General features: G+C 44.2%; 1 protein-coding gene across 1 annotated transcript; it reads right to left on the reverse strand.

Annotated features, from left to right (window-relative positions):
- Nucleotides 1-5191: 5191 nt before the first annotated feature.
- On the reverse strand, nucleotides 5192-8246 carry LOC307058859 (POM121-like protein 2; the record flags this gene model as incomplete). The annotated part of the gene is given in 6 exon segments (XM_079712568.1): nucleotides 5192-5272; nucleotides 5274-5757; nucleotides 5759-6853; nucleotides 6855-7372; nucleotides 7374-7643; nucleotides 7647-8246. Coding segments are annotated over 6 exon segments (3048 nt in total).
- Nucleotides 8247-18026: the final 9780 nt, after the last annotated feature.

Raw genomic sequence — 18026 nt, forward strand, 5'->3', positions numbered from 1 at the left:
TAAAGACAAATCTCATTGGTCTGGTTTGCATTTCAGTGTGCGAATGGGACTCTAGGAGAGGATCTGGCAGGACAAGTATACATCATCTAGCACAGATAACCATAGAAATATCTCTGCCACGTCCCTCACCAAAATAAGACATCAATATCACATTCCTTCAGCTTTGAACAACTACCTATCATGGAACTACTGTCAACCAGGCGTCTGCCTCAACACTGACTTCAGTGGTGGCAAAGAGACATGTTTCTTATTGTAATTTTTAAAATTAAATCTTTATTTTGGAATAATTTTAGAAAAGTTGCAAAGACAATACAGAGAATTGCCTTATACCCATTACCTAGTTTCCCTTAATATTAGCTTCTTCCATTATTATGGTACCTTTGTTAAAACTAAGAAACCAACGTGGGTACTTTATTAATAACTAAATTCCTGACTTTGACTATATCACACTAGTTTTTACACTAATGTCTCTTTGGTTTCCAGGATCCTACATTGTATTCAGCCTCCTCTAGTCTGTGACAGTTTCTCAGTGTTGATGAAGTATTTCTGTAGCATACTTGACTGTTTTCCAATCTGGGTTTGTCTGATATTTTTTACATGATTGGTTTGGGGTTATAGGTTTTTGTGGGAGACCACAAAGATAAAGTACGTGTCCCATCGCATCATAACAGATGTGACATGATAGGAGCATAGCTTACCATTGGTGACGCTGACCTTGATCATTTTTAAGGTAGTGTTTGCCATTTTTCTCCCTTGTGAAGTTCCTATTTTTTTCCTACTTCCTACTCTACTGTTCAGAAGGTAGTCACTCAGTATGGCCCATATTCCGGAAGGGAGGGGATTAAGCTTCATCTCCTGCGGGGTTGGGGGGGTAGTATTTACTTATATTAGTCGGAATTCTTCTGTAAGGAAAATGTTTCCCTTCTCCTGTATTCTTTGATTGATTTATTTATATCAGTATGGACTCATGAATATGTATTTTATACTTTGGATTATAATCCAAAACCACACTATCTGTTGTTCAAACTGTTCCAGCGTTGGTCATTGGGAGCTCTTTCCCTGTTATAAAGAGACAATTGGCAAAGCTGTTTCTTTCCTACTGTGTTGATATTAATAATTTTCTTTTTCCCACACATTATATTAAAAAATCTTGTTTCACCTTTCGCTGAACTAGTTAAGATCCAAGTGTGGAAGTGTAGAAAGTGTGGATGGTTTCCCTGTTTATTTTTGGATGAACATAATCCAATAGGGTCAGTTTCTTTGCAAAAATCAGCGACCCAGTGGAAAAATAATATGCCCAAAGCGGCTCTATTTCCCTTGCTAGTCACTCACTACTATCCTTTCACCCTGTTGATGGGATTCAAAGGAGGACTTCAACCTTGGGGAAAATCAAAGATGTGTGTTTAAATTTTTTTTAAGTTCTCAGCGCGAGGTTCGTCTGTCTCCCTGACATTAATTGTGACATCGCAGTGGAACTGAGACTAGAACTGTCATTTGTGTAGAAATGTAAGAGGAAAGCCTTGTCGTACAAATTGGCCTGTACGGGGATCGAACGCGCGAACTTGGCGTTATTAGCACCACGCTCTAACCAACTGAGGTAGCCTGCCAGCAAACTGATCGCTGGTTCCTCTGTAGGCAATTAAATAAAAGGGAAACAAAATGGTTTCTTCAAATTCTCGGGACGGGGGGCGGGGGACGGGGGGTGGAGCGGGGGAGGCGGGGAAGGAGGAGAAGGAAAGGGAACACAAAGAACTGAAACAACCGAAAGGTAACGTTAATTTTTTAAATCTCCACATTCTTCCTGTTTCACAGGAACAAAACATTCACAGAACAAAACATTTAGCCTAATTGAACTCTACTTCTTGGGGGCCTCTCTCCAACTGACGACTCTGAGCCCCCCCAAAAGATCAGATTCAAAGTCCCCGAGGGAGGCTTCCTTCCTCCTACCTATTTAAAATAATTTATAAAAATAAATTATTTTTAAAATAATTTTATTTCATACTATCAGAGTCCTTAATCCATCTGGAATTCATTTTTGTTAATTGTATGAGATGAAGCAGTTTCTTTTATTTTTTGAAGAGCTTAGCTACTAGTACCAACTGCACTTGAAAATTTCATTAGCTTCCTGCCGTTCTAAAACGACGAATTTAGCCCTCTTTTTCATATTCTATACCCTCCCCGTAAGGGATCTCACCTTTTCCCAAGATTTCGATATTCTAAGGTACATGGACAATGCGCCAATCTTTCCCTAGCCCTCACCAGACACTCCATACCTTCATTTGCTCTAACCAAAAACCTTTGCTTTATCCCGGATTCCTCTCTTCCTCTCACACCTCACAACCCCTTTAAGAGCAAATCGGTTAAATATATATAGAAATCTGACCACTTCTCACAGCTTGCGTTGTAAGCGTCCTCGTCTGGGCCACCACTGAATCCCACCTGGATTCCTGCAGAACCCTCCTCCCAGTCTCCCCGCTTTCACTCCTCTACCGTTCCAGCTCAGCCAGCAGCCGGAACAATCCTAAAAGTGAGTCAAGTCATGTCATTTATTTGTCCCAAAGCCTCTACTTGTTCCACATCTCACTCCTGGGGACTTCCACCAGGTTTTCTCTTTGCCTGGAATCCTCTTCCCTCATACTCTGGCATGGCTAAGTCTGTCAGGGAATTCAAGTCTTTGCTCAGATGTCAACCTCTCATAAGAGCTCAGATGAAACTGTAGCGCCATCTTAATCCACCTAGCCTGCTCTATATTTTTGCCATGCCGTTTACAATCTCTTTCACATGGTAGTTATTTCCTATTATGTTTATTGTTTATTTTTTTAATCACACCCCCTACTAGAACATAAACTCCACAAGAACAGGAATTTTATCTGTCACTGAGAACGTCCCAAATATTAGAAGAGTGCCTAGTAACCAGTATCAGATGCCCAGTATTTTTTGAGTGAATGAATGATTGAATATGACAACTATTTCCTTCATATTCCATAGTCATTTCACACTCACTCTATACAAAATTCCATGTATTCTGCCAAAATCACATTTTCCATCCTCCAAGTCAGATGGCTAAGGGTCGGTCTTCTCCAGCTCCCCCTCACCCTTATTCTGCCCATCTCCTCTGCCCACACGGTGCAACCTGTCACCAAGTCCTGCTTCTTAATCCCTCCTCTCTCTACTGCCTCCCCACGCCCACTGTTAACTACCTGGTTAACAATCCCTCTTAACCAGGTAATTAATTACCTAGCTTGAATGTATTGTATCTTTCACCTTTGTTGGTGTCTCCACAGCCCCCAGACATTTCCAAGCCTCCAGCCTGTCCCCATTTGACTCCTCCCTCACATGACACCTAGAGCAATCTAAACACAAGCTTGTCTCTTTCCTACTTAAAATCTTTCCATGACTCTCCATTGCATTTGGAACGCTGTGCACATTGCACAATATGGTTTATAAGCATATCCATGATGTGCCCCTTCTTCTCCCAAACCATGTCTGACTCCTTGAAAGTGATCCAGATAGATGCATTCTGTCTTCCAGACCCTCCTGTGCACGTGTTTTGTCTTTGGCCTGAAATACCCTTCTCCAGTTGCTAGAACTGGAGAACACACACCGTAAAACAGAATTCAAGTGTCAAGACTTAGATAAGATGACCTTCTGCCCTGCTTCCATTCCCTTAGTACCTGTCGCTTGTTATGGAATCACTGGCTTACTTACCAGTCTCCCCACTAAATTGTAATCTCCAAAGCAGAAGTTTTCCTTCACCTCTGAATGGCTGGTGCAAAGCACGATACAAGGTATATAGTCATCACTGTAGAAATGTTACATTATCATGTAAAGACTGTAGAAACTGTCTAATACTTTTCCTCTTGCGCCCCTCTGTAAGATGGCAGTCTTGGGTTGTGGAATGCCTTTCAAAATAGAAACAGCATGGATATTTAGAGTCGTATATACCTGGGTTAGAGTTCTGACTTTGGTGATTTGCTGTAGTGAGGGAGAAGCGAACACACACTTTGGAGCCAATAGGGTTGAAATCCCAAATCTAACCTTTACTAACTGGTTGAGCTTGGGCAAGTTTCTTAATATCCTTCTGCCTCTGAATAGATATGAGTTTTATAGCAATTCCTGTATCATACGCTCATTTCAACAATTTATTTTTATTTTATCAACCAACTTAAGATTGCTTATTTTTCCAGTTAGGTCTCTTCCAAGGTATCCATAAAACAGGAGGTAGATGTATGCAGGGAGTCATTCTTGCCTTTTCTTTTTTTCCATCAGGATGATACATGCTAAGGAATATGTCGTAGCTACTCATAGACCTCCCATTGGTTACAGTACAGAGGTCAGCTTAGGTATCTGCTCTTCCTCCCTTTCTCCCTTTGTTCTCAGGCCCAAGAGTTTTCCTGCCCTACCCACCCTATCTGGGAGAGATGTGAGGTAGAGGGTGATTTTATAAGGTACAAATTAAAAGAAAAGTAGAAGCTTTGGTTCCCTAATTGAGCATTTCTCACTCGTAATTATGGAGGAATTATGACCTATGGTGTAAAGAAAAGAAGCAAGGTTGCACCACTCTGTGGTTTTCCTCCCCTGGCCCTCCCATGGATGCTCTCTTGGGTAGACCATTGATCCTCAAGAAAAAGTTGGCTTCAAGGTCAAACTGCATTAAAAGCTTCTCTAAAATAAAAAAATTAAACTAAAACAAATCTTCTCCAAGAACAAACTGAGGAACAAAATGGCAAGAAATGAGCAATTGGCCTCCCTAGGAGACCAGATAAAGGAACCACTTCTTTGAGCCAAATAAAAGCAGGCTAAGATTTAGAGAGAATCTATTCCTCCTCCCAAAGATGCAAGAGAATATGGGTTGTACTTTTTGCCTCCCTGGTATGTCTGTTCTCAGAGAAAAAAGCAGAAGGCAGTGTCCTGACTGAGCCCACCCTTGACACAGAAAGGAGTGGGTAGGGAGGGGAAGGCAAGGCTCTGTTCAATTCCAAAGCTTTGGTTCCACTCAGTTTCATTCTGCTATCACCACTAGATACTTTAGTCCTTCATTTTCCTCTAGAATGTAGATTAGGACCACAAGGTGAGTGTGTAAAGCTCTCAGCTTAGATCTGGGGTATTTTTGCTGTAGAGAATTAGAAGTGACTGAGGCGCTTCACTATGCTGAGGTCAAAATCAGGGTACGAATGGCAAGGAACACAAGTTATTTCTTGTGGGCATGATGCCTTTGGGAATGCCCTTGCTCCCTATTCTCTGGGGTTTTTGATTTTGCACCAATGGAAAAATGAAGGGGCTGACGATCTGAAAGGTCTTCTCCCAACAGAGCCCTGGGGCGGTGGAGAGGGCATCCCAAAGCCAAGGCTGCTGCCTGCCTTAAATGATCCAGTGACAGGGGTGCTCTGAGCAAAGGGGGCCATGCAGGGGTCTCCAAACATAGTTTGTCTTGCAGAAATGCTGGCCTTCCCCAAGGCAAAAGGTGTGCCCTGGCTGCTCCAGCCCTGGTTGTTTGGGCCCCAGCCTTTCCCCAAGGTTGTGATGGTGCTAGTGCTCCCACTTGGCACTGCTCCAGTGCTGAATGCTCCAGAGCTGGAGCTCACGTCTGGGGCAGTGACGCTGATCCCAGTCTCCTCACAGTCCACAGGGCACTCTAATCCACCAAAGTCAAATGGTCGTGGGGCTGTGCTGCCAAACACTGAGCCACAAGCCCCACTCCGGTGGGTTGGGGTGACAACTCCCAAACCATTCTTATTAGCTTGACCGAAGGGAACCCACTGGAGTGCTGTCAAAGGCCGGCCGGAAGCTGGCAGGGATGTGAAAGGTGGAGGCTGATGGTGCCACACCCCCAAAGGCCGACTGCATGGTACCCCTGAAGGATGGTTGGGCTGGAATCGGTGTTGGGATCGAGGAGGCCACTGTTGAGTTTCCAAAAATGGAAGAGCTACGGAAGCTTGGGCCAAGGGCCGGTTGTGGGGCTTCTTGCTTCTGCACATATGCAGCCCCAAATGCAGGTTGGGGAGTAGCTCCCAGGGATAGTGGGAAAGGTGGCCTTGAGCATGACTCCAATGGAATTGTGAATGCTGAGGTCGAACTGGAGATCCTGGATGACAATGCAGGCTGGTTGGTGGTTACTAGGGCTGAAGCTGCCACAGGGCTACCCACAGTGCTAAAATTGGCAGTGCTCCTGGTAGGGGATATCTGGACAGCACTGGGAAGAACCTGGCTAAAGATGGTGACTGTGTGCACAGTAGGAATGGTTGGACACTGGCACAGTGGGAAAGTGAAGCCTGCAGCTGGGGAGAAGCTGGCCCTGAAGGCACAGGCAGCCCCGAGAGGGAAAGGGGGGCAAGTGGAAGGGATAGAGCAAGTGCTGCCCATGGTACTGGTAACATCCACTACACCAAATCCCAAAGGTGGCCTAAAGGAGCCTTTGGATGTGCTGGCTGGGGTGGTGGACATGACTACAGTTGTAGCCTTGACCAGGCCTTGGAAGAGACGGGTAGAAGCAGGAGTAGGTGGAGGAGAGGTCTGCTTGAAAGAGAAAGGAGCTCTCACGGGCATAGTGTTAAGTGGTCTTATGCTGCCAAAGACAGGCTTGAAGGTGGGAGTTGAGGTACCCGGAGGTGAAGATGCTGCAGCTGTGCTTGAAATTCTGGAATATGAGGAGCCTCCTATCTCACTATTGGCTGGGAGCCCCAAGATGGGTTTTGACATGCGGTCAGCAGAAGTTGCAACAGGAGGTGCAGATGCAGGAAGATGGGGAGCTGGGCTGCTGATCAATCCAAACAAAGTGCTTTGCATAGTGGGTGCTGCAGGGATAATGGCAGGTGAGTCTTGGGGTATGGCAGCCTGAGAGGTTGAAGGTGTCGGTGACTGGTGCTGTGGGAGAAACAAGGGTCAGAAGGATGAACGTAGTTGTGGGTTTTGAGTCTGAAGAGGTGCCTGAAAGGGGCTCCGACTGTGAGCACCCATGTGAGGCCAGCAGGCTCGCTGTCTTCAGAGGCGAGTGGGCCACACTGATTGCCTCTCCGGTAGGTTGTGGGAAGGCCAGTGGACTTGGAGACTTCTGCATTTTATGTAAGCTTTCCAACTGAGGATCAGTGCCCTGGGACAGGAGAGGCTGAATAGCAGACCAAGTGTCAGGGACAGAGTCTGTGGTGACCTCAGTCGTATCTTCTCTGGCTTTGTTGCTCCGTTGGAGTCCAGCTTTCTTCCCTAAGGCCAGGTCTTCGGGGACTGCATAACCAAGCTGAGGAGGTGGAGTCAGGGACAGCAGCCTCCCAGGGCTTGATAGAAGCAGGGGAATCTGATTTTGCTGCCCAGAGCTGCCAGATGTTTCTGGGGACTCATCTGATACCAGTGGGACTGGAGACTGAGACGGATCACCAATGTTCTTTCCTTTTTATTGGCCACTCTGGTATCTGGAGTGATGTACTGGGAATACTTCTCTTCCAAGGCTCAGAGGAATCTCTAGAAGAGCTGTAAGAGCTTGCAATAGCATTTCTTTGGGAGCTAAGGGGGCCACCTGTGTGTGTGCTGGCCAAGGAGTCCATGGAGGAGCAGCTGGGCCTGTTACTCAAGCTGTGATCTGAGCCCCAGCAGTCGAGGCTTCTCTCCAGAGGCTCAGGCCTGGGCACAAAAGAAGTGAGGACTCCGTTTTACGTCAGAGGCTTAAACGCAGATGGTCTGGTCTCTGGAATCCTTCTCTTACTGTCCAAGCTCTCATGGAACAGTGGTTCTTCCCACCTCACTTTCCGCTTCTTGCACTCTCTGAGGGCCCTCAGCACTGTCTCCTTCGCACATGGGTCTGGGGGCTTCTCAGAAGGTGAGACCCCTGCAGAGTTCGTCACCTCTGCTGGGGCAGTGGAGGGGGGCGCTGTCCGCTCACGAGGAGCGAGCCTGATGGTCACCGGGCTCCATGTTGCCCTGGGGTGCCGGAGAGACCAGATACTCCGCTTGAAGTAACTTTCCCACCAGTCTGAGGGATGAGGCCCCATGATGGAATTCCGGGACCTGTTCATGGGAAAGCGCCTCCAAGCCTCATTGAGCACGCACGCGTTGGGACTGGTAGGATCCCAGTTCGGCAGCCTCCTCGCAGGTCTGTGCCGAGGGGCAGGGTGGGCACGATGGACTTGCTGAACCCGGGGGACCTGATGAAGGGGCTGAGCTGGCCGGCGGTTCAAGGGCCTCTCCGACAAGTCTGTGCGCCCCCCGGCTGGGGACGACGGCGAGAGTCCCAGCTTGCCCACGTAAGTGCCCATGTGGAGCAGTGAGGCGGGGTCGGTGCCTTTGACTTCGGGTTTGGGCTCCCGAGGTTTCTGACGCCTGGTGACTCAGCCGCAGTCGAAGTGTTCCGGTGACGGTTGGGATCCCTGCGCGAGGAAAGTGAAAGGGTCCCGGGGCCTCACCCTCCAGGTCCTGCATCCGAAAGTGAGCGGCCGGTGGAAACAGAGGACACGCGGGACCTCGGCAGCCCCCGTAGCCTGCTCTGCTAGTTTGAGGCCTAAGCTGGCCGCTCTGGCCTCTCTTCTCTCCTCTCCGGGTTGCAGCGCGCGGCACGAGGACAGGGATTAGAGAGGAAGCGCGCGGCTGGAGTCCCAGAGCTAGAGTCGAGCAGGCGCCGGGTCTCCAGACTCCGGCTCTCGGCCCCGTCACCGATCCTTCCGCCCGCCGGCCCCCGGCGTCGGAGTAGGGAGGGCAGTCCGAGCCCCTCAGGGTGAGTCGGTGGAGGTTGGGGTCGGGGGGCGGGGCGCTGGCGGGAGCGCGGGACCGGAGACCCGGGCGCGTGGACCTGGGCAGCCCAGACGGCGTTCGTGGCGCCAGCAGCGGGGAATAACGGAGGCCGGATTTGCTGCTTGGGGATTCCCGCCCTTCTTCCTTTCCTTTGCCTTTTCCTTTTCCTTCCTTCCTTTTCCATTCGCCTCCCCGAGGCTGAATGGGTGTCACCCTCGATTGTTCGCACTTTGAGTATGCAGGTACGATGGCACTCTGGCGGGGTCGCGAGGCTCCGGAGGGGGCCAAAGGGATTTCTTGTCTACCGACCGGGAGCCTGAGCGCCTCCGCAGGCACCCGGCTTTGTCCCTCGCTCGGCAACCTCCCCCGCCCCTTCGCCCCGGCCACCCTCTCCAATCGCTCTCCTCACCTAGCCGGGTGGGGTCGGAGCTCCAGGAGGGGAGCAAAGAAGTGGGAGATTGAATTTGAGGCTGAATATTCTGGCTTAGCCAGAGTGAACTAGGGCACTAACATTCCGAGAAATTGAAAAACGAATAACGTTTTAAGATTTCTAATACCATTCCTCCCAATAACAATAAAAATGGCACGGATTCAATACGATTCTTTCAGGAAAGGTCATTTTAAGGTTGTTAAGTTAAGGAACTCGGAGAACGGGTTCCATTCAAAACCCACACTGTCCAAAAATGGGTCCAGACATCTCCCACTTCATCAATCTCTTTCTCCTTGAATTTGTATTTCCACAGAATTGTACGCTAATATAATGTATGCTTACGCTTAAAGTCTTTATTCGATCGTCCTACTATACTAGTCTGCACCAAATATAGGTATAAACACTGAAATCTGAAATTTTGATATGTGACAGAACCACAAATCTGTTATAATTAATTCTTTTGGTTTCATTTATATTTGCATTTACTAATAGAATGCAAACAATGAAAACATCGTAAGTAGATAACAAATTTGAAAGGCCCTTTACTGGAAGTTGTAACAGAAGTAAATATGGAATTTATCACGTCTTTCTCCAAGAGGTCGCATACAATATATTGATATAAGACCGCCTCCGCTGAAGGAATATTTCCATTGCTCCTCTACTGGACACCAGGGATGGAAGGAATTTGACAATTCGGGGCAGTGTGTCACTTCAGATAGGTAGAAGGGTTTTGGAATTGCCGAGTGAGAGAATGGCGGGATTTCAAAGAAAGGTGGGAAGCAAGAAGGCAAAGTAGAGGATTCTCAAACTCGTGAATGTTAACTGGTTGAACATGGAAGAGGTAGAAATGGATTCGGTGTTTGTGCGTGCTTGTAGCCGAGTTGGAGTAAAGTTTTTAGCAAGGGACGGGAAAAAAAGCTCTCTAGCAGAGGATGGTTTCGATCCATCGACCTCTGGGTTATGGGCCCAGCACGCTTCCGCTGCGCCACTCTGCTTAACCCGTGTCAAAGAAAGCCCCTGTGAAAAGCCACTGTTGTTCCCTTCAGTGATTATGTCACCGTTTCTGCGCTGAACATTTTTTTCGATTTCCTTTCTTTCTGATGGTTTTCGTCGCCCCTCTCTCTCGAGGCACGTAGATCAGCTCTTCCGCAACCAGATGACCTCGGGTCATCACCTTCGGGTCTGCAATTTTCCAACCTGCCCAAGAGTGCCCAAGCTCGTCATTGAACCCCTCCCCAGCACCCCTCCCCACTCCCTGGAGCCGCTAGCCTCTTGGAGCGGAGGAAGAGCCCGCGGAGCAAAACTCTGGGTGGACCCTTCTCGGGGAGAAGATCGGAAGTCGTGGAGCCAACTCTGCTGCCACCGGAAAGGAAACGTGTTAACCATCTCCTCTGTTACCTGTCGAAAAATCTTATAGATGACACTTGGAATAAAAGAGAGGCCTTTTGTTTGCTCGCAAGGGCGCAAGATTTTCAGTACGGTGCGCCTGAAATAGAATTAACCCAGTTTGTTTCTCAAATTATTACACGGGGGTCACAATTTCGATTGTATCTCGTTTGGGGCCGTTTGGACTCAACAAACGAATAAATTTTTTAATAAGATAGGACCTTCCTTTTCCCGAGGCTTATATTAGAGAGCAGAACCTTTGGGAAGTTCCCGAACACAGCTCTCATTTGCGGCTGCCTCTGCGATGACGCTACAAGGGGCCCGTCTGGAAGGTTGTAAATCTTTTCTCTTTAGTACTGGAAGCTTTTGGATAGTGAGCGAAGAGTGTTCCTTCAGTCACATGGCTAGGCCGAGGCTTGTATGCTAGTGTGTTTTTGTTTGTTTTGTTCGTTTGGTTTTTTCTCCTTGTACTCCATGTGCCCGTCCACAATAAAAATTAAGGAGCAATGGTGGAGTGGCGAGCTTAGCAGCTCGCACCAGCAGAGGACCCTCCACGGGTCCGCAGCCACGCGCACTGAGCCCAGCTATGCAGCTACCCCAGCCAAGAAAAGCGAAACTCCATTATTCCTTTGGGGCTCTTACCCCGATCCCCCACCCCCAGATATTTGTCATCTCAAGGAGATGCTGCTGTCTTCAAATTGTACCCTCTCATGAAAGTCTTTTTTCAAAACTTTTCTGACTGCAACTCAGTGTCGAAATACATTTTAAGTCACAACTCAATACAATATGCAAACAAATGTATGTATATATATATATACATTTATACATATGAGATATATATATATATATAAATGAGAGAGATAACTATCTGAGTCTATCTCTATCTATCATCTATACCAATATCGATATAGCCTTAGATAGATGATAGATATTTGGAGAGACAGAGAGGCGAAACTCTACCGAACAGTATTTTACTGCATGGGTTTATTCTGGTATTTCCTATTTCTATTCCTATATCTTCTATTTCATTTATTAAAATACCATTCATGACCGTTTTTTACATTGATTTTACACCCATTCACTTCTGAGTGATTTGAAAAACACTGTCACTTATATAATGGTATTCGAAATGTCTCTTCCTTTTACAGTCAGAGAAGGAAGATGTGAAAGACATTGACCGTTCCACAGTGGTCAAAGAATTAAGGAAATGGTTCTAATGCCGCCAGCTTTTTTTTTTTTTTTTTTTTTTTTTTGGTATCAAACAGGATACAGTGTTAACTCTCCCAGAGACTACACTCCACATGCCCCTATCTGTGATTATTCCTGCAGTTAGTGAAGGGAAATCACACTTATTCTAAACAGTCCTCTCTGATTCCGTTTTTTTTTTTTTTCCACCTCTACTCCACAATTGTGATGTGGATTCTTTTTCTCCTCATCTGCTGAAGGATTCTTGCCTATGACTAAGTAGGTATTTGTCCTCACCTCTTAGAGAGTATTTTGCTTTTATTCCTCTATTTTATCTTATCCAACATATTGTTCTGATGCTGTTCCCTCTGTGTAGAGAATTCTTACCTCAGATATCTATAAGATTTACTCCCTGGTCTCCTTCAAGCTTTTGTTCAAATGTTGAGATCAATGGATCCAAAGGTTTTGGACAAATGCAATCTGCCCTCCATTTTCCGTGACTACTTCAAATGATTTGTCTATTAAGTTCTCCTAACATCTCTTCTAGGATGAATAATTCTCACCTTCCTTTGCTGTGTTGTCACAGTACACTGGTTGCAATGTTACCCCATTCATTCAGCATTTACTATTGCTAGCTGTGGTTTATGGCTCTCTAGCATCAGTTAGATGTTTGTATACTGGAAATTTCAACATTAAAGTATCTGGGATCATTTGAGATACTTGGAGACATGACTCACCAAAGTTCAGCCCCACACCAAGAAGAAGAAGAAAAAAAGAGGGTAAAAAACCTTCCTTCAATCTTTTAATAATATTTTAAAATAAGAAATGTCTGTTATTGATGCCTGAGGGTGATGACATCTACTGGATGAGTTGATCTGTCCAGCTACTTGTTCAGTGGCTGTTCTGAAGTAGATTTTATCTGGAAGGTATTAATATATGATAAAAGATCCTCAACATTGTGACAATTCCCACAAGTCAATCCACATGCATTTCTCCACACCTCTGGTCTCTAATCTTCAAATCTTGCTCTTTTCAGATTCCTGACCTTCCAGCCAACCGTTTCCTTTTGCCAAGGATTCCATATACAGCTTTATCTTAGGCCACTTCTCTCTCCATGTAAAAAGGAACATCAAATGAACCATCTAAAGCTCTAGCCACTGGGAGGATTTCTTTTCACCACTATCTTGAAGGGTTACTTCTGAGTGGGAGGTTGTGTCACAGCAGTTCATTTAAAGCTCACAGCAACATACAGAACTCACCTATCTATGAACCAGGTGATTTGATTACCAAGGGCTCTTCTACCTAATCCCCACATAATGGTTCTTAACTTCTCTGATATATCCGACTGGACATTTCCACTGACATTTCATTAGTCAAATCAAGTCACATGGCCAAGTCCATGAGGAAGAGGAAGTGTGTATATTATATAATAAATATATTATTTCAATGAAATAATCATAAATAATTATAAAGTCACATGAAGTAATTATACTTATAGTTATAAATTCACATGAAGTTGCAAAGATAATGTATCAAGGTTGCCTGTATCAATAGCTCATTTTTTTTTACAGTTGAGTATGGATGTATACTTCCATAGTATAGATGGACCACAGCTTGTTTAACCTACTCACCTATTAAGGAACATTTTGGTTGTTTTCAGGTTTGAGCTATTACAAATAAAGCTCCTATAAATAATAATGCACAGGGTTTTGTGTGGATATAAGTTTTCATTGTTCTGGGATAAATGCCTAGGAGTGGAATTGCTGAGTTGTATGGTGAGTGTGTGTTTAGCCCTTTAAGAAACTGATAAACTATATTTCAGAGTGGCTACACCATTCTACATTCCTATGAGCAATGTATAACAGATCCAGTTTCTCTGTATTCTTACCAACCTTTGGCAGTTGTTACTATTTGTTATTCTATCTCTTACAATAGGTGTGTAGTGATATCTCACCATGGTCTTAATATATATTTCCTAAATGACTAGTGATATTGAGCATCTTTTCATGTGCTTATTTCCCATTTGTATATCCTCTTTGGTGAAATGTCTTTTCATGTTTTTTGCCCATTTTCTAATTGGATTGAGTGTTGTTTTAATGTGGAGTTTTGAGAGGTCGTTGTATATTCTAGATATGTCTTTGCCAGATATGTGATTTGCAAATATTTTCTCCCAGTCTGTATCTTGCTTTTTTTATTTTCTTAACAGAATCCTTTGCAGAGCAAAAGTTTTTAATTTTGATGAAATCCAGTTAGTCAAATTTGTCTTTTATGGATTGTGTGTTTGATGTTATGTCTAGGAACTCTCCACCAAGCCCCAGGTCCCCCGAATTTTCTCGTATTTTTTCTAAAAGTTTTATAGTTTTATGTTTTATTTTAAATCTATGAACCATTTTCAGTTACTTTTTAAATAAGGTGTGAGGTTTAGGCTGCGGTTGGCTTCTTTTGCCTATGGATTGCTCCACCACAATCTTGTGAAAGGACTTTTCTTCCTCTACTGAATTGCCTCTGTACTTCTGTAAAAAATAATTTAGATGTACTTGCATGTGGTGCTTTCTGGAATCTCTATAGTGTTTCATCGACATATATCTATCCCTCTGCCAAAAATGTACACTCTTTATTACTGTGGCTGTATAATAAGTCTTGAAATAATAAGAATGTTTTCTTCCACTTTATTCCTGTTTTTTGGAATCATTCTAGTTATTCTAACTCATTTTTCTTCCCATATACATTTTAGAATAGTCATGTCTATAGCTACAAAAAAATCTTACCTGGATCTTGATAGGAATTATGTTAAATTACGTTAAACCTCTATATCATTTCCAGGAGAGTTGACATCTTAGCTATGTTGAGTTTTATAATCATGGACTCTCTCTCCATTTATTTAGGTCTTTGATTTATTTCATCAGAATTTTATAGTTTTGTTGTTTCCAGCATGTACATGTTCACATGTCTGGATAGATTTTCATCTAAGTGTTCTTTTCCTTTTTTTAAAAAAAGTCCTGTATTTTAATTCTGGTGTCCACATGTTTATTGCTAGTATATGGAAATACAGTTGATTTTTCTATTTTGGTCTTGCATTCTGTGACTTTGCTGAACATACTTATTAGTTCTAGGAGGATTTTTGTTTGTTTGTTTATTTTTAGGTTCCTTAGCATTTTCTATGTAGACCATCACATAATCTTCAAATGGCATGGGAAGTACAATCCTTCTACAGAGGGGGAGGGGGGAAATGTATATTTCTAAAGAGAAATACAATCCACTGAGCAAGAAATTACACCAGCAACACACAACAGGACAAAATTGCAGAAACGTATGGTAAAGTATGCCAATATTTCTGGGTATGGTGAGCATTTCAACTAAAGATCATACTGCCGTATTTGTGAAATAACTCCCTACCATTTGGGTTTATCATTAAAATGTGACATTACCACGGTTTAGTGGAGGGCTTTCCCATCTGCCAAGTAGCTCAGTTGTGAGAGTGAATAACTGAAAATCTAAAGGTCCTGACCCAGAGAATACTTTACCCAACAAATATAGTTTCCAGTTCCTTTTCTAAAGCACCCTAGTCTAGAAGGATAGCTTTCTTATATTTCATGGGCTGTAAGGGTTTTGTACTGTGTTCCTCAGGAAGTCTCTCTTATTAGAAACTGCTAAAATCATCTTTTGTTTGGAACAGAATATCAAACCTCAACTACTAGTTAAGGCTGAAGGTAACTGACTTCTTGGCTTTTTCGCACTGTAGGTTGGTAAAAGTCAAAGTTTAACCCAAATTTTCCCCTTGGAGAGAAGCTTAAGTACTATTGGCCCGAGAAAACACAGGTCTAGAGCGCCTGGACAGGGACTTGAACCCTGGACCCTCAGATTAAAAGTCTGATGCTCTACCAACTGAGCTACCCAGGCTCCAAATGCACCTTTTTATTAGGTTTCCTTTGTACAGTTCAATTGCTTTGGGGGCATTCTTAACCCCCAACAGAATTTTGATAAATTCGATATTCCCCCTCACATTTTTCTTCAGTGGACATGTAACATTTTTCTTCATAAGGTTCAATTTTTCTGAAGGATAGAGTAACTTATATCAAAGGAATCTTAAAACTATAGTAATTTAATACTTACCAACATCTCTTGAGAAAGAGAGAGAAGAGAAAGCCCTTGTTAAACTTCTGTGAAAGATTTTCCTTTGATGTTTTATTTCCTTGAATTCGTTATTTCCATCCCGTGTCTCCCATAGAATTTTATTCCAATACAACATCTTTTTATATTTAGTATCTTCTTGATTTTCCTACCATGCTCCTCTGTACCAAATCCAGGTATAAACACTGAAATCTGATGTTTTTCTTTTGAACCCAAATCTGTATTAAAAATACTTCTTGTGGATTGTGCTATATCTGCATCTACCTGCACATAATTAATCAAAGCATAATAAACAGATAATAATTTAAAGACCCTTTAATGGAGGACATAATGGAAATAAATGTGGAATTTGTCCTCCTCCCCCCTCCATGAAATCGTGTACAAGACCACGTCTACCGAAGGATTCAGTTCTTCCCATTGTTCCCGTGATGGGAATCCGAGAGGAGAGTATATTTACACCCCGGGGCACTGTGCCACAACCAAATGAGTCTTAATTTATCAGAAATGTCTTGATTTATCAAGCAGAAGGGCGAGATTTTTCCATGAAAGGTGAGAACGTGGGACTTACGTGCCACACTTCTATGGCAGGCTAATCCTCTGAGAGGTGACTTTTGAAAGGTAAATACCTTAGGAAAGGTGAAATATGATGTAAGATCTAGAGGAAGATTTAGTTCAACTGTTTGAATACAGCTTAACAATGGAGTTGCTATAAAACTTGCAGCCAAGGTTGGTTCCGACGCATCGATCTCTGGGTTTCCTGTCCAACACACTTCAGCTGGTCCACTCTGCTTATAAACGGATGTTCCCTCGTCGATATTCAGCTCCGTTGTCACAACTGGGTTTTCAAACACAAGAATGGCTTCTTTTCTTTTCGTTTTCCCCCCCGTCTTTTTCTTCCGCCCCACTAGCTCAGCTCACTCCTCCCTTTACTCGGCCTCTTTTCGGTCCCCTTGAGAACCACAGGGTTCCAGCAGCACCTCCAAGTCTGCCCGTTTCCAATCCGCCAAATATTCAGTCTCTGAACTCGCTTCGTCAGAAGCTTGTCTGGGCTCACAGGAGGAGCTGCAGGGGGAACCGAGGAGGAGCCGGCGGGGCAAAGCCTTGAGGAAACCCTCGCTTGAGAAGAAACTGTCCAAAATCTCAAGAGGTTTTTCTTTGCCTGCAAGGGAGCCAGATTTTCAGAATTCCATTTCCGATTGGATAACATTTGGATCCGTTTTGACAGGGACAGGAGTTCTTGTGTCTGAAAACAGGATTTTTGTTTTCGGAGTTGGTCTCGGAATAGGGCTTTTGGAAGCCTCTGCACACCAAGGCTCCTGTTGTTCGCGGCTGCCTCTGCGTGCTACCTTCCAGAAATTGCACTGCTAGATGCCGAATAAGAACTTCACTCCACACAGAAGTAACTAGAAGCCACAAAAATATTGCCCACCAAATCCAAATGTTAAAACTCTCCAATTCAACTTCCCTCCAAACGTCTATAGTCCCTCCTCTGGCAGGAGGATAAATGTGACAGAGAAGTTGGAGTGGAAAGGGGCAGGGGAATTCCTGAGTTTCGTGTCCTCTTTTGCTTTTGGACGTCGAGGTTGCATTTCCCCTGGAAATCCTTCTCCCTTTCCCATTTGCCAGTTCCTACTTGTCCTTTGGATCTCAGTTCAGACCTTACCCACTACCTCTTCCCCGAAGCTTTTGCTGACTCCTCAAGACTGGTTTAGAAACTCCTAGAATACACCCAGGATCCCTGAAGTTATTTCAATCCTATTAATAGTCCTTATTACATGTTGTATTATAACTATCTCTTGTATGAATCTTACATTTGCATGCTCAGGGCTCAGTCCTTAAATACCACGTATATGCATATGTCTTTCCACCTTGGACTGCTCCTTCAAACTCCAAATTGACATATGCAGCTGCCTTCTCGACAAGTATTTTATACTTAACATTGCCAAAGACTGAATTCCTAATCTTCCCCCCAGACTTTCCCCTTCCCAATCTCCCCACATCTCAGTAAACAACTACGCCATGTGTGCAGTTATCTGTGAATCTTTGCTTTTGCTCAGATCTTACATCTCATCAGCTCCACCTTCAAAATATATCCATAATTCAACCAGGTTTTACTATTTCCTTTGCTATCATATTAGAAGGTCTATCAATCTCTCACCTAATTTAAACTTTTTAA

Source organism: Hyperoodon ampullatus (genome assembly GCF_949752795.1).
Source record: "Hyperoodon ampullatus genome assembly, chromosome: 10".
In the NCBI taxonomy this organism is placed as follows: Eukaryota; Metazoa; Chordata; class Mammalia; order Artiodactyla; family Ziphiidae; genus Hyperoodon; species Hyperoodon ampullatus.